Source organism: Neoarius graeffei, chromosome 2 (genome assembly GCF_027579695.1).
Source record: "Neoarius graeffei isolate fNeoGra1 chromosome 2, fNeoGra1.pri, whole genome shotgun sequence".
NCBI lineage: Eukaryota > Metazoa > Chordata > Actinopteri > Siluriformes > Ariidae > Neoarius > Neoarius graeffei.
Genome location: NC_083570.1, coordinates 115,961,067 through 115,989,040, shown reverse-complemented (window position 1 = coordinate 115,989,040; position 27,974 = coordinate 115,961,067). Strand labels below are relative to the sequence as shown.

At 41.8% G+C, this 27,974-nt stretch overlaps 1 protein-coding gene across 2 annotated transcripts in view; it reads right to left on the bottom strand.

Annotated features, from left to right (window-relative positions):
* Positions 1–369: 369 nt before the first annotated feature.
* LOC132875032 (uncharacterized) overlaps positions 370–27,974 on the bottom strand; it is a 56,261-nt gene continuing 28,656 nt past the window's right edge. For both annotated transcript variants that reach the window (XM_060911611.1, XM_060911617.1), the window contains 2 exons: positions 16,844–17,001; positions 370–4,895 (listed from right to left, as the gene is read on the bottom strand). In XM_060911611.1, the coding sequence (XP_060767594.1) occupies positions 865–4,836 (3,972 nt within the window). In that variant the 5' untranslated portion in view covers positions 4,837–4,895; positions 16,844–17,001 and the 3' untranslated portion in view covers positions 370–864. The remainder of the gene's footprint in view (positions 4,896–16,843; positions 17,002–27,974) is intronic.

Below are 27,974 nucleotides of genomic sequence, written 5' to 3'. Positions count from 1 at the left end.
CTGTTAATGTTCCTGAGTGTGTGTGTGTGTGTGTGTGTGTGTGTGTGTGTGTGTAAATATACACGTAAGAAGACTAACTAATGTAAACCTTGACTTGATCAACTTCAGATCATATGATGTGCATGGATAACTGCACTTCAATATTTGGAATATACTGTGGCACTTAAGTTTATTTTTGTTGCATTCACAGCATTTAGCAGACACTCTTTTGCAGAGGAACTTACAAAATTGCTTTGGAGTCTCTATCAAAAACACATCCTCAAGCTTGTTTAGGAACTAAGAGGACCATCCAGAACATTTAGTGAAAAGCAGCTGTTTCATATTATTGGCATTAATTAAAGAATATAAAATATAAAGAAAGCGAGCCAACACAAACTAATAAATTAAGACAAATTAAACAAATCATTCATTTATGGCAAAAGGAATGGCGGTGTATAAACAGAGGATGAGTTGGCCTGTCTGTGCAGAACCATAAACCATAAACAATTGCCTCAGCTGACAGACGGTTAAGCACTCCCTTTTTATTATGAATATTATACATTGTGAAAAAATTTTTGGGAAAGTAGTAAGTCAAAATAATTTCCAATAATTTCTAGGCAGTTGGCATTTATCAACATGTACATGTGCAAAGAAAAAAAAAAACAGTGTTTCTGAAATGCTGGAAAATCCAGTGGAAATTTTTAGTTTGGTTTAATTACACAAACATTTACACACTTTACTAAAAAATTCATAAATCAGGTCCAGTGATTCCACTCAGTTTATTCATCCACCCCGATTATCATCAGCAGTGGTGTGCTTCAACATTTTGCTCTCTTGTGCGCCATCATTGTTCTCATCTTCTTCAGTCTTTTTTGTGCTTTAGGCTCACTTAGTTGATTGCATCTGTGAAAGAGCCATGATTCTGTCTTCCAGAGCGATTTTCAGTGTTTCTAGTTTCGACTTTAGTTGATCCTCCATGTGCTTTTGGCTTGTCTTATATGGAGATGAACTCTTTTGTGGATGTATGAATGTGGTACTCCACTGCCTGTAGACCTTTTGCCTAGCTGATGGCTCATCTGTGTAACTCTTTTCAGTATTTGGACTAGAAGAAACTGTGAGGTAAACAGGAGTTGAGGGTGACTTTTCTTGATTGTGGCAGCTTGAGTCACTACTTTTGGACCCATACAATTCAAATTTAAATGTCTTTGCTTCTTTGCTTTGTCCATCATGTCCTATTTCCTTGATGATTGCTTCCTTTTGTTTATGGGGTACTGCATTCTTGCATTTAGGTGTCCCACTGACCTTTGGTGTTCTGAATAGGATGTCATCTGCATCAGGAACTACATTAGTCTTGGGAGATTTTACATGTTTACAATTCAAATTCCTTGATAAAGAAACCATTCCTGGTAAAATTTTGGCCCCTGATGGAGAGTATGCATCTTCCTTTGTCAGGTCTGTATTTGCTGAAGATGTAATTTTTTGGCGATCCTCTGCAACTGGCTTAGTCATACTGCTGTTCTTGGTGCCTGCTATTCCATGGTGTAGTTCTCGAGCAGGTAATGGACTTGAGCTTTGTGTCCAATCGCCAAGTTTAGGATCTCTCGTCACATCACATCCATCAGATTTTGAGGTGGATATGATGGAATTGATTATGCTGCTACTCTCTAGACATATCGGCGCACTTGGGTATTTGACTGGTTTTCCAGACTGTGGACTACAACTTCGTCTCTGGTAGTCTATATTATGTTCCACCTCCATCGGGGTGAGCAGAGTCTCATCTTGATCAATATCAAGTAATGGGGTCTCATTCCAGCAAATGGGGCAGAAGAAGTCACTGACACAGGCTAAGCCAGTCACATGAGGGCAAGTAAATTTGAAGTCATCAAGTGGCTTCACTTTGACTGAGTCTGATTTATTTTTGACAGAAAGTGTGACCAAATCCTTCCTTTTCTCTTGACATATCCGATGAGGCTCTCTCTTCTGGTCACATTCAGAACACTCACTGAAGAGTTTTCTAGTTTCCTCAGATGAGAGAAGTATAATGTTAGGAAAGTCACTGGTGGAATCTTCATTGTCAGAAGAATCTGTCTTCTCAAATACATCACTATTATTTGGTACATATTTATCAGAACTGCATGTAAGTGATGGCTCAGTGAATGCTCGCTTGTTCTCTTTTACCATATCTACTTCATCATGTAGTTGCTGATTGCATTGCTTCTTTGATTCTGTTTGTATCCTAGAGAGTTCACTGGGGGGTTTACTTTCACAACCTTTCTCCAGGATCCCTGTGTCTGTTGTGCAGTCAGTTGTTGCAAATATCGCTGTAGAATGTTCAGGATCTGAGTGACAGATACCTTCAGGAATATAACCTACTGTGGTCTTAGGTATGTTTTTACGAGCATTCACATCCAGATTTTCAGCATTATGTGTACCAATCTGGGAAAGACTGTCTACACCACTCACAACACTTTCAGATACTGACTGTGAATCCTTTTTGCACCATGTGAGATTATAGTCTGAAAAGGGCTCTGCGAGAACTTTTTCCACATCGGCTGGTTGTCCATCCACATTCAACCAGGAGGACCTAAAGTCCTCAGATGGTATGGTGGTTTCATTTATCAGGATTTGGAAACAATTTTCAAACATTTTTAAGTGTTTAGGTAGCAGGTACTGAAGAACAAGAGCATGCATTTCTTTTACACACAATTCAGATGATAAAATTTTGAAAAGCTCCTTTAACGATACTAAATTGATGAAGTTTTGCTTGTTCCCATCATAATACAGCTCTATAATGCACTTCACAACATCTTTTATCATCAGATTTTCTCTCTCTGCTGGTTTGACCTCTAAAGAGCTCACTAAATCTTTCAGGTCCTTCAAAGTATAATCAACAACAGGAACTGTGGACAAATCAAACAAATCATCATTTTGTTTCACTGAACTTTTTGACGTCAAGCCAACAACATGGATGGCATCTTGATGTTTGTGAGAGATTTGGGTTGTAGATACAGTGCCATTTTTACACTGAGAAATATCACCACTTTGAAAGATGGATGTTGGTTTGTTTTCAGACACAGGCCTTTCAGAGATGTTAACTGAGGTGTCAAATCCCAGTCGTGGTAAAGAACTTGATGAAGGTACATAGGGCAGATCCTCAATGAGCTTAAAAGTTCTATTTAGTACATATGTCTCCTCCATGTTCTCATGCTCCTCAAAAGGATTCTTGATAGTATCAGTTTTCAAGTGGAGGCTGTCATGAGTACTTGTGGTAACATCATTTTGGTATCCATGACTGGAAGCCTGCTTAGAAATGGGTGGAACTACAGCTTTTGCCTCACTGATTTGTTGAATCCTTCTGAGCTGTGATATTTCCAGCTTTAGGGAATCAACTGGGTTTATGCAGGACTGGACCTCTTCGTTTGTCTTTTTCCAATTAGTCATCTCATCCTGACTTGACGTTTGTGTTTTGACCAGATGACGACCAGTTCCAGTTTCATTCCCCATTGAAACACTTGTTTCTTTGGCAGGTTCCTTGTACTTCCTGCCTTGCTTTGTGCTGCCTTGAGTGTAGTTTTCTCCAGTGGTAATGCAACCAGTTGTATTGTCATGTGTAGATTGCTGGTATCTCCTTTTTCTCTTAGCAAATTGGGACCCCAAACTGTTACTGGGGGAAGTCAGACCACTTAACTGGTTGTTGTCCTTTTGTAGTAACAGACTTAATAGAGAGTATTTCATAGATCTTGAACCTGAAGTGGGAGATGATGTTTGACTGTTGGAAGTGCTAAAAGAGGTTATTTCCTGGGAGTTCTTAGTCAGCCCACTCATTGTGTTGTTTGATTGTAGGTCTTGTGGCTGTATATTTTTCTGAATAGCAGAAAATGTTTCAAAGTTTGTCTTGCTGTGATAGCCAGAAAAAGGTGTGGTCTGGGACTGAATTTTGTCTTGAGTTAAGTTAGGCAAAGCTTGGTCCCGTCTTTGGTTAGATTGGTTTTGAATGGCGGACTTCAACCTGGAGCTATATGGCAGGGGTGGAGTTTGGCTTGAACTATGCTTTGATCTATCTTTATATGTTGTCCATGGCGAAGGTTGGTGTAATGTATTTTGAACGTGGCTCTGACTCATATGACTGCTGTAAATTCTAAACTTTGAACCTACTGGTACATGAGATGCATCAGGAAAGTGTACAACAGACCTGGGTGTCTCATTATGTTGTCCTACTACACTCATTTGTTCTTGATTCATGTTAATTTTCGGTGCTGCATGACTATTCCGAGCAGTTAAAGCTGCCTGCTGTGATTCGCCTGCAGTTTGGTGGGTAGTATGGTGTTGTCTATTTAAAGGGTGTTGCCAAGGTGAAACTGAATCATACATACCATAACTATTTTCAAATACACCACTTGAATTACTAGGAACAGGCATAACTGAGAACTGAGGAGCAGTAAAACTGACATTTTGCATGGAGTCCAGCTCCTTATAATTCCTCTGAATAGTCGTATTTAAGGCTTGTGGATCATAATCGAGGTTTGCAGTAAGGGGTCCAACTTGCAAAGATGCATATGGTACAATATTTGGTGGATAGTGTCTGCCAAAAGCTGGAGATACGGAAGGCAAATGACTCTTGTATCCACTGCTCCACATCTGGGGAGCCTGGTTCGACTGCAAATTTGCTGAACTAGATATAGTCTGGGAGAAAGCCTGGGGATTGCTTAAACTGACAGATTGTTGATCAAAGCTTTTTTGCTGTAGACCATAATATCCCATCTGCGATGCTGGGTCAAACTGCATATTAGAGAGAGTCTGAGGTGGACTAGCCAGATTGTTCTGTTTGACAGGTGGAGTCCATGTGTTTATGTGCATTTTTGCAGATGATCTCCTTCCCTTCTGCTCTTTGGATGATGAGGTAGACACTGACTTATCTGAAAGAAAGAGAAATAAGTACACTGAGCAAATAGAAAATCTTCACAAAACACATAATAATAAATAGTTATGCATTATGTACCAAGCAAATAATCCAAACAATTTGCATACTAAATTACATTATATTACAGGGAATAAGCAGATGCTCTTATCCAGAGTTATGTACAACATACCCAGAGCAGCCTGGGGAGGAGTCGGGGCTTAGGTGCCTTGCTCAAGGGCACTTCAACCATTCCTGCTGGTCAAGGGAATCAAACCAGTAACCTTTTGGTCCCAAAAGGTTCTCTAACCATTAAGCCATAGCTTCCCCAAATTTGTTGTTTTATTTATTTTTTTTTAAAGAAAGTGACAATACTTTCATGAATGCCTGCCATTAATGATTATACTTTTAGCCATTACCTTCAGTAATAAAAGTAACATCCTAAAATACAAACCTCATGGGCCATACTGTCAGTATAAACTGATGCCTGAAGACAGAAATGTTTACCTTTTCCTGAAATTTCCTTCTTTGGCCATCTTTGTAGCCTGCTGAATTATTTCTTTTATTGGTTATTGACCCTCTGGGGTCTGAGGGTATTTTCTGGCACTCTAATGATTTTGGTATGCTCTTAGATTTGTCGTCAATTTCAACAAATCTAAGCAGTATTTTCAAAGTCTCATCTCATCTCATCTCATTATCTCTAGCCGCTTTATCCTTCCACAGGGTCGCAGGCAAGCTGGAGCCTATCCCAGCTGACTACGGGCGAAAGGCGGGGCACACCCTGGACAAGTCGCCAGGTCATCACAGGGCTATTTTCAAAGTCATATGACTTTTTTGTATTCAGCACAAGTTCAGCTACAATAAGATCAATGTAGTATGTATGTCATGATTGTACTTTTGAAAAAATAGATAAATGAAGATGTTGTAAAAAGCAGTTTAAGAACTCTGTTGGAGGGTGTGAAAAAAACATGACTTTACCCATTGTGTCGAACCGTTTTGGTCACCTGAGGTGATTCTGTTCAGTCTGAGGAATGGATCAAGCACAAAAATGTAAATCTGATCCAGTGATTTGGACAATTAACTGGCCATCAAAAAAGTATGTCCTATTGTTTTGGGATAAAGGGTTGGCAGTGGGAGGGGTATTCAATGAGAAGGGTAAAAAAATTTAGATTCATTCAATGAGGAGAATTAAAACTCCTCCCACTGCCATCTCTTAATCCCATCAGGTCAAGTCCCAAAGGATAAGGTCATGTTTTTTCACACATTCCAACACAGTTCTAAAACTGCTTTTTACAACACCTTCATTTATCTGGTATTTGACTTTATTTTGGTATTTGACTCTGTTCAGTGTGTCTTGAAATTAACTCTTGTACTATTTTGTTCAGTTCAGAGCCACAACCAACTCTGTTACACAATTACTCTGTAATTTTGCTCCAACTCCAAATTTTACTCTCTAAACTCAAAATAGAACAAAATTAACTATTTTTGAGGAAAATACTTTTAACTCTGGAATGTGTATGCACTACAGCGGACGCATATTAAGCCGATCTGCTCATCAGAAATAGAAGAAATATTTACCTGAGTTGATCTTTGGCTGGATTGAGTCATTCATAGATAGATAGATGGATGGATGGATAGATAGAAAGGTACCGTGTCACAGTTCTCAAGATTGAACTGAATCATGAATTGATCCACTGTCCTGAAATTGATTTGCTGTCCTGAATCATGAAATAAATCATGAATTGAATCGCTGTCCTGAATCATCTGAAGTGCATAAAATCCACGTGCCATCTCACAAGTTTTATCTCCAAATAGCCTAAACTATGGCTGTTTATGGTGGGCGTTCCCACCATGAAAGAGAAACAATGGAAACAGAAAGAGTGAAAGTGATTATCATGTTGCAGAGGTGGGGACTTGAGACTTGGGGACTTGGACTCGAGTCGACTCGAGTCACTGTTTTCATGACTTGTGACTTGACTTGACAAAACATGAAAATACTTGAGACTTGACTCGGACTTGGAAGTTTAAGACTCGGGACTTGACTTGACTTGACACACGATGACTTGAGTGACTTGAGTGTTATTTCCATTGTGTTTTTCATCTCATCTCATCTCATCTCATCTCATTATCTCTAGCCGCTTTATCCTTCTACAGGGTCACAGGCAAGCTGGAGCCTATCCCAGCTGACTACGGGCGAAAGGCGGGGTACACCCTGGACAAGTCGCCAGGTCATCACAGGGCTCCATCGTGTTTTTATTGTGAAAATAAAATGTAATATGCACATACTTCAGTAATTTTGATTGCACTGCCGTTGCGTTGTCACCACCCTGTCCATCAGGCACGCTCTCTGTGTGGGCTATATACCACGCCCCATGCCACGATGTGTTCACAGATTTCACATCATATCATCATGTCAGCCATCCCAAGAGTAATCACTTTCGGCTTCAAGGGCTACTGCCTAGAAGGTAAACGACGAACAGCGCAGTGCAAGATTTGCAACGTGACGATTTCTGACAGCCAGACCACGACCTCCAATTTCGTACGGCATTTGAAGATCCATTCTGCCCAGTAAGTTTATTAATGTGTTGTTATTTGGTGATAGCAGCTAAACTCCTCGTTAGCCAATGTTAGCCACGAGAGTGAGCGGTAGGAGGATTTTAGCCGTTGCAGATGTAGCTAGGGATTCAGTTTATTATTGTGAAATTCTTATGTGAATGCTGGTAAGCAATGTAGTTACGTCAAGTTTAATGATATTGTATATCAGTAGTAATAAGTTGATTGTGCACTTTTCAGTCATGATGCTGAATAACATAAGCAGCTTCCTACCCTGTTGTTCTGTTTCAGGGTTAAGCTAATGGTCAGCTTGTGAACATGTACACGTTCATGAGCAGTACAAATTCGTGTAAGTGTGTTTGTGTACATTAGCCAGACTGTCCATAGGGCAGAGAGGCAGGGGAGTTTATCATAGCCATTTCAAATAGCAGTGCAGCAACCTGCACATTTTTTTCGTCACACTACCCAATCAAAAAAGAAAAGAAAACTCCGTCCCACTGCCTATCATGCACTATTGAAAAAAGCGCCACAATTTGGATTCACCGGCATGCCACTCGCTGTTTGAATACAGGCTAGCAGCAATACTAAACTCTGCAAAATAGGCTGACTGTGCGTGGGAGTCTTGGTTCCCGCTGTAACACAGTGTTATGAAAATAAATTGTGCAGTCATCCAAACCATGAATTTACATTTAGTATATCAGGCTACCAGGCCGCCAAAACAATGGTTTGAATGACTACAATTTAGAGAGCACAACTCTGTAACTGAACAGGTGCATTGGATATTTCCCAGTGAGGTAATTTAAAAAGTCTCTGGGTAATTGTTCAAGGAAAGATGAATCCCGCGCACTGTCCTTTCCGTATTGTTCCTGAAACGTTGCACTTGTGGTAAGGAGGACAGTGCATTAGCCATGACCGAAACATTGTGAGCAAAGTTCCTGTGGAAAGGAATGCGCAGGATGCATATTTCATTTAACATTTATTTTCGTAACAATCTATTATAGCGGGAACCAAGACTCCCGCGCCAAAGTCGTATGTCCACGCTCCGCACAGGCTGAGCCAGCCTCGGAGAGGGAGAGAGCGAGAGAGCGCTTTTGCACACACCTCTGTAGCTTGTCATATGGGGTAAGATGATGTCACTTTTGCACAGGCGAACAGGTCTTCTTTTTGAGACCTAAATTATGTCTGACACATTTCTCTATTCTTTTTTTTTTTTACTGGCGCAAACATACATCGAAGTCACTTCAGGTTTCTCCACGTGTATCTTATTAATAATAATCATCTCATCTGACGTGATTAGAGATTGGAGGAGTTCATGCCCCTGTTAACCCAAGGTGTCGTCCTACCCTCTTTTAACTACGCACATAACACAATGCCAATTCTCTGTTTATTTTTCTTGTTGGCTGATGACAATGTGAGAAACTTTGTTGGCTTTCAATCTTGCAATCAATTTTGCCATCAATAAATAACTTTGTGACATTATTACTGTTTTGTTTTATGTATTTTACAGAACATGAGTATTTAAAATGCAAATATTTAACAGGTTGGGCACATGTGCCAGGGATGTTTACTGACATTTACTTATGTATTGCCTTTTCAATGTATTAAATTCATATTCTGCTGCTAAAATTACGCCAATACGCCTAAGGTGACTTGACTTGGACTTGACTTGACTTATTATAGGACTTGACTTGACTTGCCCAAGACAAAAAAGACTTGGGACTTACTTGGGACTTGAAGGTTAAGACTTGAGACTTACTTGAGACTTGCACATGTGTGACTTGGTCCCATCTCTGTCATGTTGTTACCATATGAATAGTCTTTTATGAATGTGTAAGTGAGCACTCCGACTCCGGTGTGACTGAGGAAGGTGACAAGTTTTATGTTTCATCTAATTTAGGTAATTTAAAAACTATAATATTATGTGGCAGTGGGCACATAGGAAAGTGTAAAGCATAAAGTTTCTGTCAATATGTTTATCATGTTTGTATGATAAAAAACTCCTGAAAATATTTATCTAAATACATGACCTACTCATTCTAAACCTGCCGAGCTTCGCTGGCGAAGCTCTTGACCCCAGAGGCTTAGAAACTGATCACTAGCAAAGTTGGATCTAACTTAATTCTCATATCATGACAGGTTCAGCTGCTCCTCCGGAACTACTTTGGAAAATTCAGGATGCGCTTCTCCTCTGGAGACTTCACTACCAACTGGCAGAGGCTGGAGGTTGGAATCGCAACAGGGTGTACCATCTCAGTGATCCTCTTTGCAGCAGCGATGAATCTCCTGGTTAAGTCTGTGGAGAAGCCAAGACAGGGAGCTATACTGTCAAGTGGGATCCAACAGGTCCCAGTTAGGGCCTATATGGACGACTTGACAATCACGGTAAGGTCAGTCCCGGAGGGCAGGTGGATCTTGGAGGACTTGGTGGAGCTCACTGCTGCAGCCAGGATGGAGTTCAAGTCGTCAAAATCAAGGAGTTTGGTCCTGAAGCGGGGTCGTGTCCAAGATCGCTTCAGGTTCAAGATAGGTGAAGACACCATCCCCACGGTAACAGAGAAGCCTGTTAAGAGTTTAGGGAGGTGGTACAGAGCTGACCTGAATGACAAGGCAAGTGTAAAGGAGATGCTCAGCCAGGCAGAAGAGTGGCTGCAAGCCCTGGAGAGGAGTGGCCTACCGGGGAAGTATAAGGTATGGGGTTACCAACACGGCATCCTACCAAGGCTTTTGTGGCCACTGCTTGTGTATGAGGTTCCTTTGACAACAGTGGAAACTTTGGAAAGGAAGATCAATAACTTCCTTAGAAGATGGTTGGCAGTCCCCAAGAGTTTTTGCTCTTTAGGGCTATATAGTTCTGGGAGTAAACTACAACTACCAATCACATCTGTCGTGGAGGAATTTAAGGCAGCCAAAGTCCGGTTGGTCATGATGTTGCGCGACAGTGATGATCAGGCAGTGTGACAGGCCGACATCACTGTGAAGACAGGCCGGAAGTGGAGAGCCAGTGGAGTGCTGAGGGAAGCGGAGGAGTGACTGCAACATGCTGACATCTTGGGTACTGTGACCCAGGGGAGGTTGGGCCTTGGAGTCATCACCCGAGCAAGCTGGAAGAAGGCGAAGGCAAAGGACCGTAGGGGAATGGTACAAGAAGAGATCCGGGCTGTGGAGGAAGAGAACAGGCAAGCTAGGGCAGTGGCGATGAAGCAGCAAGGCAGCTGGACCCGGTGGGACAGTGTCTGGGGAAGATACCTCAGTTGGAAGGACATCTGGAACATGGAGGGGCATCGGTTGAAGTTCCTTCTGAGCTCTGTGTATGATGTGCTGCCAACACCAACTAACCTGCAAAGTTGGAGGCTGACAGAGGATCCCTTCTGCGCACAGTGTAAGAAACCAGCAAACCTGGAGCACATCCTGTCATCCTGCAAAGCAAGCCTGACCGAGGGAAGGTTTAGGTGGCACCATGATAAAGTGCGGGCACAACTGGCCGATGGCCTGGAGAAGGAGAGGAAGCGGAAAAGAACCAAGGCCCACAACAAAGGCCCCTGCTTCATCAGCTTTCTCAGGCCTGGGGAGAAGGCAGGCAAGGAGGACAGGTGCGCAGGTATTCTTGGCACGGCAGAGGACTGGGAAATGAGAGTTGACCTGGGTAGGCAACTCAGGTTTCCTGAAGAGATTGCTGTCACCAGCCTCCAACCAGATATCGTGCTCTGGTCCCATGCAACAAAACAGGTGGCCTTGATAGAGCTAATGGTACCCTGGGAGGAGAGGATTGAGGAGGCACATGAACGCAAGCTGGGGAGGTACCAGCCCTTCCTTGTAGAGAGCCAGCAGAGGGGGTGGAGAACCTGGAACGTACCAGTGGAGGTGGGTTGCAGGGGGTTCCCAGGGCAGTCCCTTTGGAGAGCACTAGGATGGCTTGGGGTTAGGGGTGTAACCCGTAAGAACTTGGTGAACAGCATCTCAAAGCAGGCGGAACAGGCATCCAGGTGGCTGTGGCTAAAGAGAAGTGACCGGTGGCTAAGCCAAGCTGGCAGAGAAGAGGGGGGACAGAGTTGCACGGCAGGGTCCTGAATGACAGAGGGAGCAGTTCCAGGATGCCGGTTCTGCTGTCAAGCCCCACTGAGGTGTTGTGGGCTTGTTGACGAAACACCAGTGAGGTGGGGTGCCCACTTGAAAACCCTGTGAAGTCTACAGGTCTTCGTCGTGCAGCTCTGTTCTCAGTTGAAGACGTCTGAGGGGAGCGACTTCTATGCTAGCCATCACACAGAAGGAGCAGGCCTTAATGCCTGCCAGGTGCAGTGGCTGCGGTATATCTTACCGTGTAAAGACATTCATATCATGACAGGTTGTACAAGTCTCACAGAGCCAGCAGTTACTGCCACCACCCACACATTTTTGACAGTTCCCACCATCAGCCCCACAGGCAGTAGTTTCCCTTGCCAACCCAACAGATTCAGCATATGCCATTGGCAGCTCCATAAATTTCCAAATTGACCCACATAGCACATGGTATTAACGGTTATCACGGTCAGCCTGAAAGAACCAATACTTGTTATCAGCCCCACAGAGTTCATACTCATCACTGCCAGTGCCAAAGATTTTTGACAAATTCCACCAGCAGCCCCACAGAGTCCATAGTTATTCTATAGTTATTTTATTAGCGAAGGGAAAGCTCTAAACAAATAAAATTGAATTGAATTGAAGCTGCCAGACAGACAGTCAACAATTCTTTGCTGGCAATCACATGATTTTTTGCCTCTTGGTTCACTTCCGGTTTCCAAGCGACAGATAGCAATCAAAGATGGCATCCAAGCCAAGTATGCATCCATCAACATCTTGTGGAAAACATTCTACATCTGACTATGTTAATGGACTAGAATGAAAAGCAAAAGAAAAATATCAAGTAAAACTATATTTATGGGCGGCACGGTGGTGTAGTGGTTAGCGCTGTCGCCTCACAGCAAGAAGGTCTGGGTTCGAGCCCCGTGGCCGGCGAGGGCCTTTCTGTGCGGAGTTTGCATGTTCTCCCCGTGTCCGCGTGGGTTTCCTCCGGGTGCTCCGGTTTCCCCCACAGTCCAAAGACATGCAGGTTAGGTTAACTGGTGATTCTAAATTGACCGTAGGTGTGAATGTGAGTGTGAATGGTTGTCTGTGTCTATGTGTCAGCCCTGTGATGACCTGGCAACTTGTCCAGGGTGTACCCCGCCTTTCGCCCGTAGTCAGCTGGGATAGGCTCCAGCTTGCCTGCGACCCTGTAGAACAGGATAAAGCGGCTAGAGATAATGAGAAATATATTTATGTGATGGATTGGACTCTTGCACCTTAAAAAAGAAACTTTTCAAGCAATTTCAACAACTTTCCAAATATACAGTTTACAGATATTTCCAATTATCTGGTAGTCCAAACATCATTTTACACAAAGAATCAAATGAAAGCTTTCAAAAGTCTTGAAGCTGATAACTTTTTCATTTATAGCTGGGTTCATGACACTGGAATAAGACTTTTAAAGGACAATAACCATCTTATTTTTGCAAGGGTAAGTACTATACTAAATGTAGTATGTGATTTGAGTCAGAGCTGCTGTAGACATTTCTGCAGTGATAACTTACATTTTATTTCATGACATTTCAAACGTAGCTCAGACTTATGAACTGACATCATTGAGCAACCTGAAAAAATTCATAAATAATCGCGTTTCAGTCGAGGCTGACCAACAAACTAGTTTCATCATTTCATCAACGGTTTGTTTTATGACATCCAAAATGTCAGAAAACTCTTTTAACATTAGAAGTTTTGATTTTAGACCCATAAAGCTGATGTACGTACCTTTAAAGCTAGACGGCCTTTCAATTTCATAAAATCAGTGAAATTTAGTTCCCTCTGAAATTTGGTCATTGTAATATATGTTTATTTCTGTAATATCTCAAGAAAAAAAGCCATTCTGTGGCTGGGAAATTATTTAATTTGAGGGGATTAAAGCAAATAATGTGCATGAAATCGCTTGCTTTGCACAGTCAAGCAGACAGAGGAAGTCCATGTGCGCATGCACAGGTTTACCTTCTTCTTCTTTTGGGTTTTACGGCAGTTGGCATGCACAGTGTTGCATTACTACAGGTTTACCTTTGACCGTGCACTGACAGTTACGTCATTCTGTCGCTAAACAGACAGCCGATCACACCAAGGTGCTCGCTGACTGTCAATATTTATTAGTTTGATCCTGCGTTTCCTTTCCTTCTTATATAACAATGTCTTTTCTTCTCGCTTTCCATTACTGTAGTCAGTCTTTCACGTTTCATTCGCACACTCACGTCCTCCATTTTTCTCTCCTGTTTCAAATTTGTATCCCACAATGCCTTGCGCGAACGGGGAAAGCCTACCACATGACGCATGACATAGTATCTTGAATAGGATCATGGTGAAGCAGGAAAAAATAGTGGCGAATCTAGGGCCACATGGCCCTAAATTCATTAATTGTTCTATTTTAAAAAAAAAACTAATAAAATTGGAAGTCTGTGATTCGAATTCAGTAGCTTTCGGTCCACTAAACAAAAACAATTGGGTCTCGGGAAAATTCTTTTTATAACCTACACTTGAAAAATCTGAAAAATCAGTCTACCTTTAACAAAATAATCACTGCAAACACGAGCAGGTGGACTTTTGATTCCTTTTGAACACAGTGAAAGGTTTGCGAGCCATTTTTCACAGCATCTTTTTGAGAGATTTTTCGTTCTTTCACTCTTGTGCATGACTTCTTTTGGTATCCTATAATACCTTTTGTCTTTTTCTCAATTTGAACATCCAAATACAGACCAACAAGTTGGCATATTTGGAGGCAAAACACAAGAAACTACTATAAAGCGACTATAAACAAATACAATGCCTGCCTGTCAGCTGGAAATCTGAATACATAATGAGGTGGATCACTACCAGAAGTGACCTCTATTACAAACAACGAATTACCACTCCCAATCCCAAAGGATTCGTGATCACCACCACTTACCCCAATGTCAGTGGTGGTGGTGATGAGGCGGATGTAAATGTAAAAAAGTTTACTGTGAAAACAACAATCTGGTGAAAGCCTCTGGTGAAAAACATTACTTTGAACATGACCCAAAAATAAAAATTGCATGAGCAGATGGGAGTGGCTAGAATTCCTTGAAAAAAATATACAACTTTCCTCTCAACTTCTGTTTCTTTGCTGTAATTGCAGCTATTTTGGTTTAAAAGTGAGAGTGATGACCTCATATTTTACGAAATCAGACCCTCAAACTCCTTTCCCACTTCTCCATTCTTCAGAAAGGGAGTTGACTCTGTTCTACTCCAAAAGAGAGAGCTGTAGGTAGGCAACATACTGAACTGATAATGGTTATATAACTATAGTGGCAAGACGGTAAACCTGTGTGTGACACCCACTGATACCTGGATGACATTAAAGAAAAGTCTGATCATGATACTTGAAGACATTTTCAATGATGATAAAGATGATGAAGGAAAAATGAAATTATTATAAAATGACAATACTACCAAAGCTGTATCAAAAGTGTTTTCTGAGGTCATTTGTAACAACATTCAGATTATCATTATGGACAGTCAGGTGGCACAGTGGTGAAGTGGTTAGTACTGTTGCCTCACAGCAAGAAGGTTCTGGGTTTGAGCCCAGTGGCCGATGGGGGCCTTTCTGTGTGGAGTTTGCATGTTCTCCCTGTGTCTATGTGGGTTTCCTCCGGGTGCTCCGGTTTCCCCCACAGTCCAAAGACATGCAGGTTAGGTTAATTGGTGGCTCTAAATTGACTGTAGGTGTGAGTGTGAATGGTGTGTCTCTATGTGTCAGCCCTGCAATGATCTAGTGACTTGTCCAGGGTGTACCCCGCCTCTTGCCTATAGTCAGCTGGGATAGGCTCCAGCTTACCCACGACCCTGCACAGGATAAGCAGTTATGGATGGGTTATGGACAGTCCAATAAAGCTAATATAGTTGCATAAGGGCTGTAGCAAATGAACCAAAATTGAAAGGGAATTGTACAATGCATAAAAACTACACTGGTAGATTCATGATTGGTCAGAGTTAACAATCAAGCACCACTACTTCTTCTTTTGGCTGCTCCTGTACATTCGGGGTCACCACAATGGATCTGTTCCACATATTTGATTTGGCATAGGTTTTACACCAGACGCCCTTCCTGACACAACCCTCCCCAATCTGTCCGGGCTTGGGACCAGCACTAAATATGCACTGGCTTGTACAACCCCAGTGGCTGGGCATTTCACCTAATCTGCATGTCTTTGAACTGTGGGAGGAAACTGGAGCACTTGGAGGAAACCCTCTCAGAGAACATGCAAACTCCACACATGCCCCTTTTCCACCAAAGCAGTTCCAGGGCTGGTTCAGGGCCAGTGCTTAGTTTGGAACCAGGTTTTCTGTTTCCACTGACAAAGAACTGGCTCTGGGGCCAGAAAAACCAGTTCCAGGCTAGCACCAGCTCTTTGCTGGGCCAGAGGAAAGAACCACTTATGTCAGTGGGGGGGGGGGCGGAGTTGTTAAGACCAACAACAATAACAAGACCGCAAAAGGTCGCCATTTTTAAGCAATGAGAAGCAGCAGCTGTACAAACGCGAAGTCATCCATTATTATTATTATTATTGCTGTTGTTGCTGCTGCTTCTTCCGTGTTGTTTTTGCTTCGATATTCGCGCCAAGGTTTATGCAAACGTAGCGACATAACTGACGTATACACCGACGTAACTGACGTATACAGCGACGTAATGACGTGGCTTCCCTTAGCACCGCGAGCTATGGAAAAGCAAACTGGTTCTCAGCTGGCTCGCAAGTTGAACAAGTTGTGAACCAGCACCAGCCCCGAACCAGCCCTGGAACTGATTTGGTGGAAAAGGGGTAACAGAAAGGCCCCATCGGCTGAGGGGTTCAAACCCAGAACCTTCCTGCTGTGAGGCAACAGTGCTAACCACTACAACACCATGCCACCCTGTCAAGCAAGCTCAAGCAACACTTAATCACACTAATTATATCACAATTAATCACTTGTGATGCTTATTTAAATTAAAATTAGATTAAGAAACTAGTGTGAGAAGCACTCAAACTTTTCTGTTGTCTTACTGCCAAAAGTAAAAGTTTAACTCACAGAACAATAAAATATAGGTACCAAAAAAGGACAGGGTTTTAAGGTGAGTTATTGAGTTCCTAGCACAAGTACACCTATAGACATGTTATGATCATGTAGCCTACTGATGATCAAGTGCAACTTGCTTGACCACACCCTCTACAGCATGCACTTACAATAAAGGTCAAAATGATCAGTTTGTATTTAAATGAGATGTAAGTACAACACATGTAATGTTAAGCTCTATTTCCAGCACAGATAACACAGTTTCACTTCATAATCACATGAACAATAACTTACTGCTGATTTGGCTCTTGGGTGGCGTATCCTACCACCACGGTCTCACAGCTCTCTGTGACAGCTTCCCAATTTCCCTTTATGTGTGTTGGGATTGTTGAGATCACAGCAATTGTCATGTTCACCTGTCTGTTTTAGCCAGGATTGTTGTCAAAATGTATCTGAAAACACAAATAAGTTAGAGATAGATTGTTCAGAGTAGGACTGCAATGAAAAGTCCACATTATGTTGATGATAAGAAATTACTGATGTGGATTTTGACCTCATTTACGTAACCAAAAACAGAAAATTAGTGTCATGTCAAAGAACATAGACGTCTATTTCTGAGTACAATGTAATACAATCTTAAACAAAACTATTTTATATTTCAAGTTCCTGACAGTATTCCTTGATGTTTTGCACAATCTTCAGAACCAGCTTTATGAAGGTCTTTCTCATAGCGTTTTTACACTTGGCACAAATACTTGACTCTGCACTCATGACCAATTCTGAGCTTGTTTAAGGACAGAGATCATCAAGGAATTCCTTCCAAACCCTGGCTCAATAGTGCAATTCCACAGGGGGCAGTCAGGGCCTGAAGGTTAGAGAAGCAGCCTTGGGTCCAAATGGTTGTCAGTTCGATTCCTGGATCGGCAGGAAAAAGGTGATAGGAGTCGAGTGAATGAACAGCACTTTCCCCTGCCTCTGTAGCTGAACTGCCCTTGAGCAAGGCACCTAACCAGGTGCTGTAGCATAGCTGCCCACGGCTCTGGGTATGTTTCTGTGCTCATTGCTCATGTGTGTGTTTACTAGTTCAGATGGGTTAAATGCAAAGGAGGAATTTCACTGTGCTTGAGTGTACAGGACATGTGACAAATAAAGGCTGCTTCTTCCATACCGTATGTCTGCAAAATGGTCAGCACTGGGTTCATCCATTTGCTGTGTTTTGCATTTACTGTCCTCTGTGTTTTCTATGGCCTTTCTCATTTCAGGAAATTTTCAGTCATGAACGACACTCGATGTGCATTTTTCATGAAGCTCTCAGTGTGAGCACTCACACCACAGATCTGAGCTAGTTACAGCACTCCAGTCTTATTAAAGTGTAGTTCTATTGTGTTATGTCTAAATTTGTTCATAACAGTGATTCGTTATTTCTTCTTGTCTTTCTCAACAATGAATCATACAATTTCAAATATAGCTAAGAGGGCTGGGTTTTTTTTTCCATTTTAGTTTGCCACATGACTGATTTCACATGTAAACCAAATGGCCTGACTCCTGAACTCTCCAAAAATCTGAAAAAAAAAAAAATCAAAACTTGTGTGAACATAATCTTAAACTTCCCAAATAAACACAAGCTCCCCATTGGATTACCTAACTTCCAAACATGTTGGGAAATTATTTTTATAAAAACTACTTAGTTAAATGTATATTTTGTTTTAGAAATACAACCCCGATTCCAAAAAAGTTGGGACAAAGTACAAATTGTAAATAAAAACGGAATGCAATAATTTACAAATCTCAAAAACTGATATTGTATTCACAATAGAACATAGACAACATATCAAATGTCGAAAGTGAGACATTTTGAAATTTCATGCCAAATATTGGCTCATTTGAAATTTCATGACAGCAACACATCTCAAAAAAGTTGGGACAGGGGCAATAAGAGGCTGGAAAAGTTAAAGGTACAAAAAAGGAACAGCTGGAGGACCAAATTGCAACTCATTAGGTCAATTGGCAATAGGTCATTAACATGACTGGGTATAAAAAGAGCATCTTGGAGTGGCAGCATCTCTCAGAAGTAAAGACGGGAAGAGGATCACCAATCCCCCTAATTCTGCGCCGACAAATAGTGGAGCAATATCAGAAAGGAGTTCAGCAATGTAAAATTGCAAAGAGTTTGAACATATCATCATCTACAGTGCATAATATCATCAAAAGATTCAGAGAATCTGGAAGAATCTCTGTGTGTCAAGGCCGGAAAATCATACTGGGTGCCCGTGATCTTCGGGCCCTTAGACGGCACTGCATCACATACAGGTAGGGCTGGGCGATATGAGAGAAAATTATATCACGATATATTTTTCCAAAATTTTCGATAACGATATATATCACGATATAAATCAAATCACCATTTTTGTATTTTCTTTAATTTTCTGCTCAAAATATGAACATTACAAATTAGTAGTTCCTTCCTAATTAACAAAAATAGCTTAACAAGCCTTCAAGTTTCACAGAACCAAAACAAACTGGATGCACATTCTTTTGTTCTTTTTGTTCAAATTAATAAATTGAAACTGAAAAATAAAAACTATATACCATTGTTAATCATTTGTGCAAATTCTAGCAGCTTTCAAATAAACATAAAAGACATATTGACGTGTAAACCTTATGCTGCAAGGAGAAAAAAAGTGCAATCTTGTACGTCAGTGTGTTTAAGGTTTTGTGTAACACTTTGTTGTATGTCCGATTTTAAATATCCAAAATACCTCCACACAACCGAAGATCTCTGGCCCTTCTTTTCAACGATGTCCTCCAGGGCAGTGCTCTGACTTTCCTGTTCAGAACTCCGGTCAGTCGGCTTCTCGCTCATTTTTATACAGGGTTCCTACAGATATTTTATGTTGAATTTACTACCTTTTTACTACCTTCACAATTTTTTTTACTACCACAGCGACAATTTGGATTTGGACATTTTCTCACAATTTAACAAGGTAATCTTTGAGTGTATGTGTTAGTCCAAGTGAATGTGCTACATATAAGTTAGTGACAACTCTACCCAAAGAGCTGGATTGATGAGACAAGATAGAAAGAAAATCTGAACGTACCGGTAGTGTAACTCTTTCCCTTTGGATGCATAATAGAACCTCCCATTGCTAGGGCTACACATGGAGTAATGCATATTTGCATAAAAGAAAACAAACTTCCACATACAAGTTATAATTTTATTGAACTGTGAAACTGTGGCCCATAACCTCTTAACGGGTACACAGATTTGGACTAAACCTTGTGTGTCAACACTTCACATTAGGTACAAGATCTGATTACATTTTGTCGGCCAACACTTTCAAGATGGCCAACCTTTTGTTTGTGGAATAATCTTTTGAACAGGTGAACAGATTTGCACAAAAAATCTTATATGCTTAGGTACATCAACTCATTACATTTAGATCAGGTCAAATGGCAAACACGAACCCACACACACAGCGCACACACACATGACAAAGACAAGACACACACCCTAAAGATACAAAACACACATAACCCAAGCCCTATTTTGGCAGTCTCTCAACACATTGCCAAGTTTGCAGCAGTCCTGTAGTGGTGAAGGCCCGTGGGCAGAGTCAACACCTTCCTCCCAGAGATCAGTGTTTTAGAGGGTTAATCTTCATCATTTCAACAGTTCAACAGATTTGCTCATCACATTTTGGATGCCTCAAATGGCGCGCGCACAACGCACCAGGTGCGCGCGCGCACACACAACACAACGCACCAGGCGCGCGCGCGCACACACAACACAACGCACCAGGCGCGCGCGCGCACACACAACAAAACGCACCAGGCGCGCGCGCACAACGCATTACATGTGCCTCGATCAACTTTTCAGTGAACGCCTCTCGCCGATTGCCATCTACCGCCTTTAGCCAGTCTTTAAAATCAGGTTCCTCCAGCCAGAGGTCTGAAAATTTGCATTTCCCCATTGTTTAATTCTCGTGCAGATGTCGCCAGTCGGGTCAACAGATAGATTCGACTAGAGCCGTATAAACAAAGTCAGTCTCGTACTAAACAATCTCTGGTATAAATTTATACTGGATTCAACCGTTATTGGAATTCAATGCGCATGCGCCACCAACTCCTCACTGCGGTCCTCCTCGATACATAAAAATAAATTCGCCCAAATGTAGTAATTTATGGATATTATGGCATGCAGGTTAATTAAACGAATTAGAAAACATATAGGCCCAGTTGGATGGGGGTCAAAAAAATTTACTACCACGTCAGATTACGTTTACTACCTTTTACTGGCCATAATTTAGCCTATTTTAATTAACTACCTTTTAAAACCCCGCGGGAACCCCGTTATAATCGCTTTGTTTCACGCTTTGTTGGAGAAATGCCGCGCTCCTGCAAACTTCACCACAGCCATGCTGTGCGTTGCTGCTACACGTGTGTGTGTGTGTTTGTGTGTGCACGCAACCTAACTTGACGTGGCTCTCTTCCAACTGATTGGTTACGTGCGGTACTGTTTAGTTATGATTGGCTATTCGCGTGTCTGTCAAAACTTCGGATGAAGTAATTTTATTGAAGGCGTAGGCTTATCGTAGGCATATCGTACGTGTCTAATTTCTAATCGTAGAGATTTTATATCGTGAATAACATCGTAATCGTAAAATCGCCCAGCCCTACATACAGGCATGCTTCTGTATTGGAAATCACAAAATGGGCTCAGGAATATTTCCAGAGAACATTATCTGTGAACACAATTCACCGTGCCATCCGCCGTTGCCAGCTAAAACTCTATAATTCAAAGAAGAAGCCGTATCTAAACATGATCCAGAAGCGCAGATGTCTTCTCTGGGCCAAGGCTCATTTAAAATGGACTGTGGCAAAGTGGAAAACTGTTCTGTGGTCAGACGAATCAAAATTTGAAGTTCTTTATGGAAATCAGGGACGCCGTGTCATTCGGACTAAAGAGGAGAAGGATGACCTGAGTTATTATCAGCGCTCAGTTCAGAAGCCTGCATCTCTGATGGTATGGGGTTTCATTAGTGCGTGTGGCATGGGCAGCTTACACATCTGGAAAGACACCATCAATGCTGAAAGGTATATCCAGGTTCTAGAGCAACATATGCTCCCATCCAGACGACGTCTCTTTCAGGGAAGACCTTGCATTTTCCAACATGACAATGCCAAACCACATACTGCATCAATTACAGCATCATGGCTGCGTAGAAGAAGGGTCCGGGTACTGAACTGGCCAGCCTGCAGTCCAGATCTTTCACCCATAGAAAACATTTGGCGCATCATAAAACGGAAGATACGACAAAAAAGGCCTAAGACAGTTGAGCAACTAGAATCCTACATTAGACAAGAATGGGTTAACATTCCTATCCCTAAACTTGAGCAACTTGTCTCCTCAGTCCCCAGACGTTTACAGACTGTTGTAAAGAGAAAAGGGGATGTCTCACAGTGGGAAACATGGCCTTGTCCCAACTTTTTTGAGATGTGTTGTTGTCATGAAATTTAAAATCACCTAATTTTTCTCTTTAAATGATACATTTTCTCAGTTTAAACATTTGATATGTCATCTATGTTCTATTCTGAATAAAATATGGAATTTTGAAACTTCCACATCATTGCATTCCGTTTTTATTTACAATTTGTACTTTGTCCCAACTTTTTTGGAATCGGGGTTGTACATTTATATATGGGTGTTATGGAATATTTCATGTGTAATTACATACAGAATCATATATCTCATATTTAATCACATAAAAAGAGTTTATACAGTGCCAAAACCAAAAAAACATTGAGTGAGCGACAGTTCTGCGGGTGGAATCAAATGCCTTGTTGATAAGAGAGGTCAGAGGAAAATGGCCAGATTGGTTTGAGCTTTTTTGCCAGGAAGGATATAGTAACTCATATGATCACTCTTTACAACTGTGGCGAGCAGAAAAGCATCTCAGCATACAACAGCAGAAGAACACATTGGGTTCCCCTCCTGCATTCAAGAACAGGGATCTTTGAATCAACAAGTTCTTATTATTAAAGTGGCCAGTGAGTGTATCTCATATGTAATCACGTATAAAACCATATTTTGTATTGGCATACTTATAAACTGAAGTTGAGAGGTTGTTTTTTGCTAAAAATCATCCTGATTTGTTTTTCTTCTGAATTGTGTGCTGTAACTTCTCTGCACCTGCACATTTTGTCTTGGCCTGCTTATAAACTGAAGTTGAGAGGTTGTTTTCTGCTAAAAATATTCTTATCTGTTTTCTTCTGAATCGTGTATTGTATTGTATCGTAACTTCTCTGCACCTGCACTCCTGATATGTCATAATGACATGGCTACAGCTTTGCACCTGCACTTTTAATTAGGCAGTTATCTACACCGCACCATGTAGCGCTGGTCTTATCAGAAAAGTACCCAAGGCCATGCGTTCATATACTGGAGTATTGGGTCAGAAAGCATGGAAGAATGAAACATGATGAATATTAAGATGGATCGTGAGAGATATACTGACCAGTAGAAAATAATAGTGGAAATCTGGCAAAGGTTGATGTGAAATGCCAGCCAGTAAGATTACTGGTGATATCAAAATGGGTGTGAACTATTCTCTGTGTGCATGTGACGCCACACTTATTTTCCAAACCGGAAGTCAGTCATGTTGGATGATAACAGCAACCAAGATAGCGGCACTTCACATGTGAGCTGCTGCAACACTTCGTGATCTTATTTTGATTTCACTGCCTTTGAAGAAAGATAGTGCCTACTTTGTGTGTGGGATATAATTGCGATAATAATGCGACTCGTGACAAAGAGAAACGTTTTTTCAGAATTCCCAAAATAATTAAAAACGGCAACAAAACAGATGAAGAACTGTCCAAAGAACGTCATGCGTATGCGATGGTTCAAAAACATACATCGTAAAGACTTAACTGAGGAGAAAGCTAATTATGCCCGTGTGTGTGGTGACCACTTTATATCTGGTAAGAGTTCATTAGTAATTAAAGCCATGTTTTTTGCTGGAGTTTTGAACAGTGTTTCTCGAGATCATTGACAATGGTTTACACGAGCATGAACAAGCACCCTGTCATATTTTAACTGTTTGGTTAGAAGACTACCAACCAACCCAGCCAGAAGCAAAGCAATTGTAGGCATCTCAGCTCTTGTAAGCCTTCGTTTTTGTATTGGTTGTCCACAAGGTTTGCTGAATGAGATAGTTCACAATATCAGGGTATTCAATCAGTGGTAAGTAGTGAGGCTAAATCCTCTGTATAAATGGATGGCTTTAACATATACGGGTCAAAGCCACAAATTTCAAGTTTTTCTCTGAATCTTGACTTGGCAGCGGACTCCAGAGAATCATAATATTTCGAGAAAGTCAGAGATGCCTCAGTTATCGTTCGCACGAAACGGTATTTTGGATTTGTATACCATCCAACATGGCGGTGGATGCATATGTCACACTGTTTTGGCACATGGTTGCACATGAAGAATGATATTTTATAACTGTTACCTGAGTGGGTGGCATGGTGGTGCAGTAGTTAGCACTATTGCCTCAGAGCAAGAAGGTTCCAGGTTCAAACTTCACAGCCAGTGAGGGACCTTGGTGAAGTTTTCAGGTTCTCCCCATGTCTGCATGGGTTTCCTCCCATAGTCCAAAGACTGACACATGCAATTTGGCTAATTGGCTACTCTAAATTGTCCATGACCAAAAGCAGTGCAGCAGAGGACTGGCTAGCTGGCTGTACTTACTTAGCCAAAGGACCCAACCTAGAACACACTGGATGGGTGAAGAAGATGATAAAGTGAGAAATTCTATCATTATTGATTAGATTGCGCTGCAGACTGACTCAGCTTTTGTTGTTCGATCCAGTAAAAGTCTATTTTCTGCAACTCCTCAGCTTTTGTCGCTTCTTGAGATGAGCAAACTTCCACGACATCCATCCATCATCTGTAACCGCTTATCCTGTGGAGGGTCATGGGCAACTGATTATGGGTGAGAGGCAGGGTACACCCTGGACAAGTTACCAGGTCATCGCAGGGCTGACCCAGAGACAAACAACCATTCACACTCCGGGTCAATTTAGAGCCACCTGCATGTCTTTGGACTATGGGGGAAATCAGAGCACCCAGAGGAAACCTACATAGACACTGGGAGAACATGCAAACTCCACACAGAAAGACCCCTATCAGCCACTGGGCTCGAACCCAGAACCTTCTTGCTGTGAGACGACAGTGCTAACCACTACACCACCATGCTGCCCCAAAAATATCAATCATAATCTTTTATCAAAGTATCTTTACTTTGATGAGACTTTATTTTCAAAAGGTTAATAACCAGTTTAGCTCACGTTAATCTTACACTGGGCCTTCTATCTGGGCTTGGGACCAGCACTAAGTATGCACTGCCTTGTACAACCCTAGTGGCTGGGTATTTTACCTAATCTGCATGTCTTTGAACTTTAATGAAATATGCAGTGTGTAGTCTGTGGTGGAAAAACGTAATGACTCAAGGCTGTTAGAAAAAGCAGGCAGAAATATGAGTTTATTATCCTCCTTGCAAGAGGGCTTCTCCGAAATGAAAATCACAGGCGTTTCACCCAGAGAAGCATCCCCTGTTATCAACACACTTTTTAAATACAGGTCAGCATGACAGACTTATTAGCTGTTCCCCTGTTATCTCCTTTCACAGTCAAGGGCATCTTTTCTTCTATCTCTGCACATAGATAAACTTAAGATAACCTTGTAAGATAGAACAGTATAACACAAAACAACATACTTCATCTTATATAAACATGAGACACAGTGTCTGACCTTCCTTCTAAGGATCTAAGAATCATAGATTCTCTAAAAATTATATTTTTCCCCCTACAAGTCAAATTAGCCCTGTGTAGAAAACTGTTTTCAAGCCCACTTATCATAAATATAAACCAATAAGTTTAAAACATACAAAAAACAGACAGAAAAAAGTTGCATGTCATTGATGTCGAGCTCATGTAAAACAAGACAAGGAAACTCTCTTCTTCACACCTACTACATGCACATACAACACCACGGAAGAAATTGCACACACACACCCCTCTGAATAGCTACAGCAGGCCCGTTTCAAGCTATTTGGGGGCCCTAGGCAAAGGGGGATCTGGGGCCCATAATTATCCCCCCCTCAACGAAAGGCCTTATGGCCGCCTACCCACTGAAGACTTAATAAATAAACATCACACATATTGTAATCATTCTTACGATTTTTACTTAATAAATGAACTCTTTACATTATTATAAATAATTATCAAACCCAATTAAACACAAGAATAGACAAAATACACACACACACATCTATCTATCTATCTATCTATCTATCTATCTATCTATCTATCTATCTATCTATCTATCAAATGTGAAAATAAGACAAAAGGCCCTTTTCCACTACCCTTTTTCAGCTCACTTCAGCTCGCTTCAGCCCGACACGGCTCGCGTTTCGACTACCAAAAACCAGCACGACTCAGCTCGCTTCAGCCCTGCTTAGCCCCTAAAACTCGCACCGTTTTGGAGTGGGGCTGAAGCGAGCCAAACCGTGCCGAGTGAGGCTGGGGGCATGAGCAGACACTCCCCTGTGCACTGATTGGTGAGGAGGAGTGTCCTCACATGCCCACACACGCCCCACGAGCGCGCTGGGATCTGTAAACACCGCAAACCCGGAAGGAGAATAATTACGAATTACGAGAATTTCTGAAGCCTTATGCGCCTCGCCTCATCTATACGCTCTTGCCAGTATCTGTCCGCGTTGTCGGTGACAACAAGCCACAGCACCAAGACCAGCAACACTAACGACTCCATGTCCTCCATGTTTATTGTTTACTATCCGGGTCGTGAGACTACCGCTTAAAAGCTCACTGATGTCACTGTTTGCGCCGCCTAACGACATCACGTGACATCCACCCACTTTCGCTAACTCCACCCAATGTGTCCACCCACTTCCAGCCAGCACGGTTCAGCGCGGTTGTAGTCGAAATGCAACTCCAACAGCCCCGCTCAGCTCGACTCAGCACGGCACGGCTCAGCCCAACTCAGCCGCGTTTGTAGTGGAAAAGCGGCAAAAGTAATATAAAATGTGCAAATAACACAACACTAAATATTTACAGTATATACACAAGTAGAAATAACTTCAAATGGTGATTAAATGATTACAAACATGAATAAGAATCTTAATAAGAACCAGCACACACAGAAAAGTGCAAAAGGTATAGAAAAACACATAAAAATTTAAGAATACACAACTAGAATCATGGGCAAAATGTCTAAAACGGCTGCTTGCGGGCTTTGGCTTCAGCAAAGGCAGCCACAATACCCTCCATGTCCAAAGACCTGCGGACATCACATTCAATTGACATCAGTGCCAGTCCGGAGAGCCTCTCTTGGCCCATGGCGGACCTCATATAGTTATTAATAAGCTTCAGAGCTGAAAAGCTCCTCTCACTTGAGGCAACTGACACAGGAAGTGTAAGTAGTAAACGTAGTGCAATGCTTAAATTGCTGTACAAGTCACTGTTATAAACACTGTCTAAGATAACTACCATTATTATGTAGCCATTAGCCGTGCTGATCGCAGCAGGGCTTCCTTGCAGAAAGTTTGGGTTTCTTAGCTGAATTACTGCATTAATATCCGACCAAGGTCACAAACGTAGCCTATTTATGTAAAAAAGAGCTTTCTTGTGAGCCATCCCCTGTCCTACTCCATTCATGCTCCTGACACACTAGCTACTTCTGATGAAAGCCATGCAGCTCGCTGAAACTAACTCTGACTATGACATTTTGATAAACACAATAAGTTAATCTGGGAGAAGTTGACAGTCTTTCACCTATTTGTGTGGCACATATTAGAATTTTTAGCCAGTCCTTGCAAGTTTGTAAGCCTGTTGTGCATGACAACGTTTACATCACTGTTATAAACACTGTCTACAAGATAACTACCATTAACGTAAGCTAGCTACCAAATTTGCTTGTCGACCCGCTTGGTATTAATGAGTGTGTATATTCTCACTTACCAGTGTCTTGTTTTTTTCTGTCTTCCTCTTCCCTTTTCTTCTTTCTCTTCTTTCTCCCTGAGGGGTAATTTCGCTTCACATTTGATTTTGTTTTTTTTTTTGCCGCGGAGCTCTGCAACCACTTGACTGGATGGAGATGGGCATTGAGGGGTTGACAACAGACTGTCATTGCACTTTTCGGCCAAAGCATGTAGGGAGGCGCTGTTGTGCATTAGGGGGCCCCTCTTGGAACTAGGGTATTTCAACAAGTGTCATTAGGCGCTGCGCTGCCGCGCTCAAAAAGTTGTCATTGCTATTGAATACATAACCAGTCGTTCGGCAGCGGGGGCCCTTCGAGGGCTGGGGCCCTAGGCAATTGCCAAGTCTGCCTACCTTGTTGCAACGG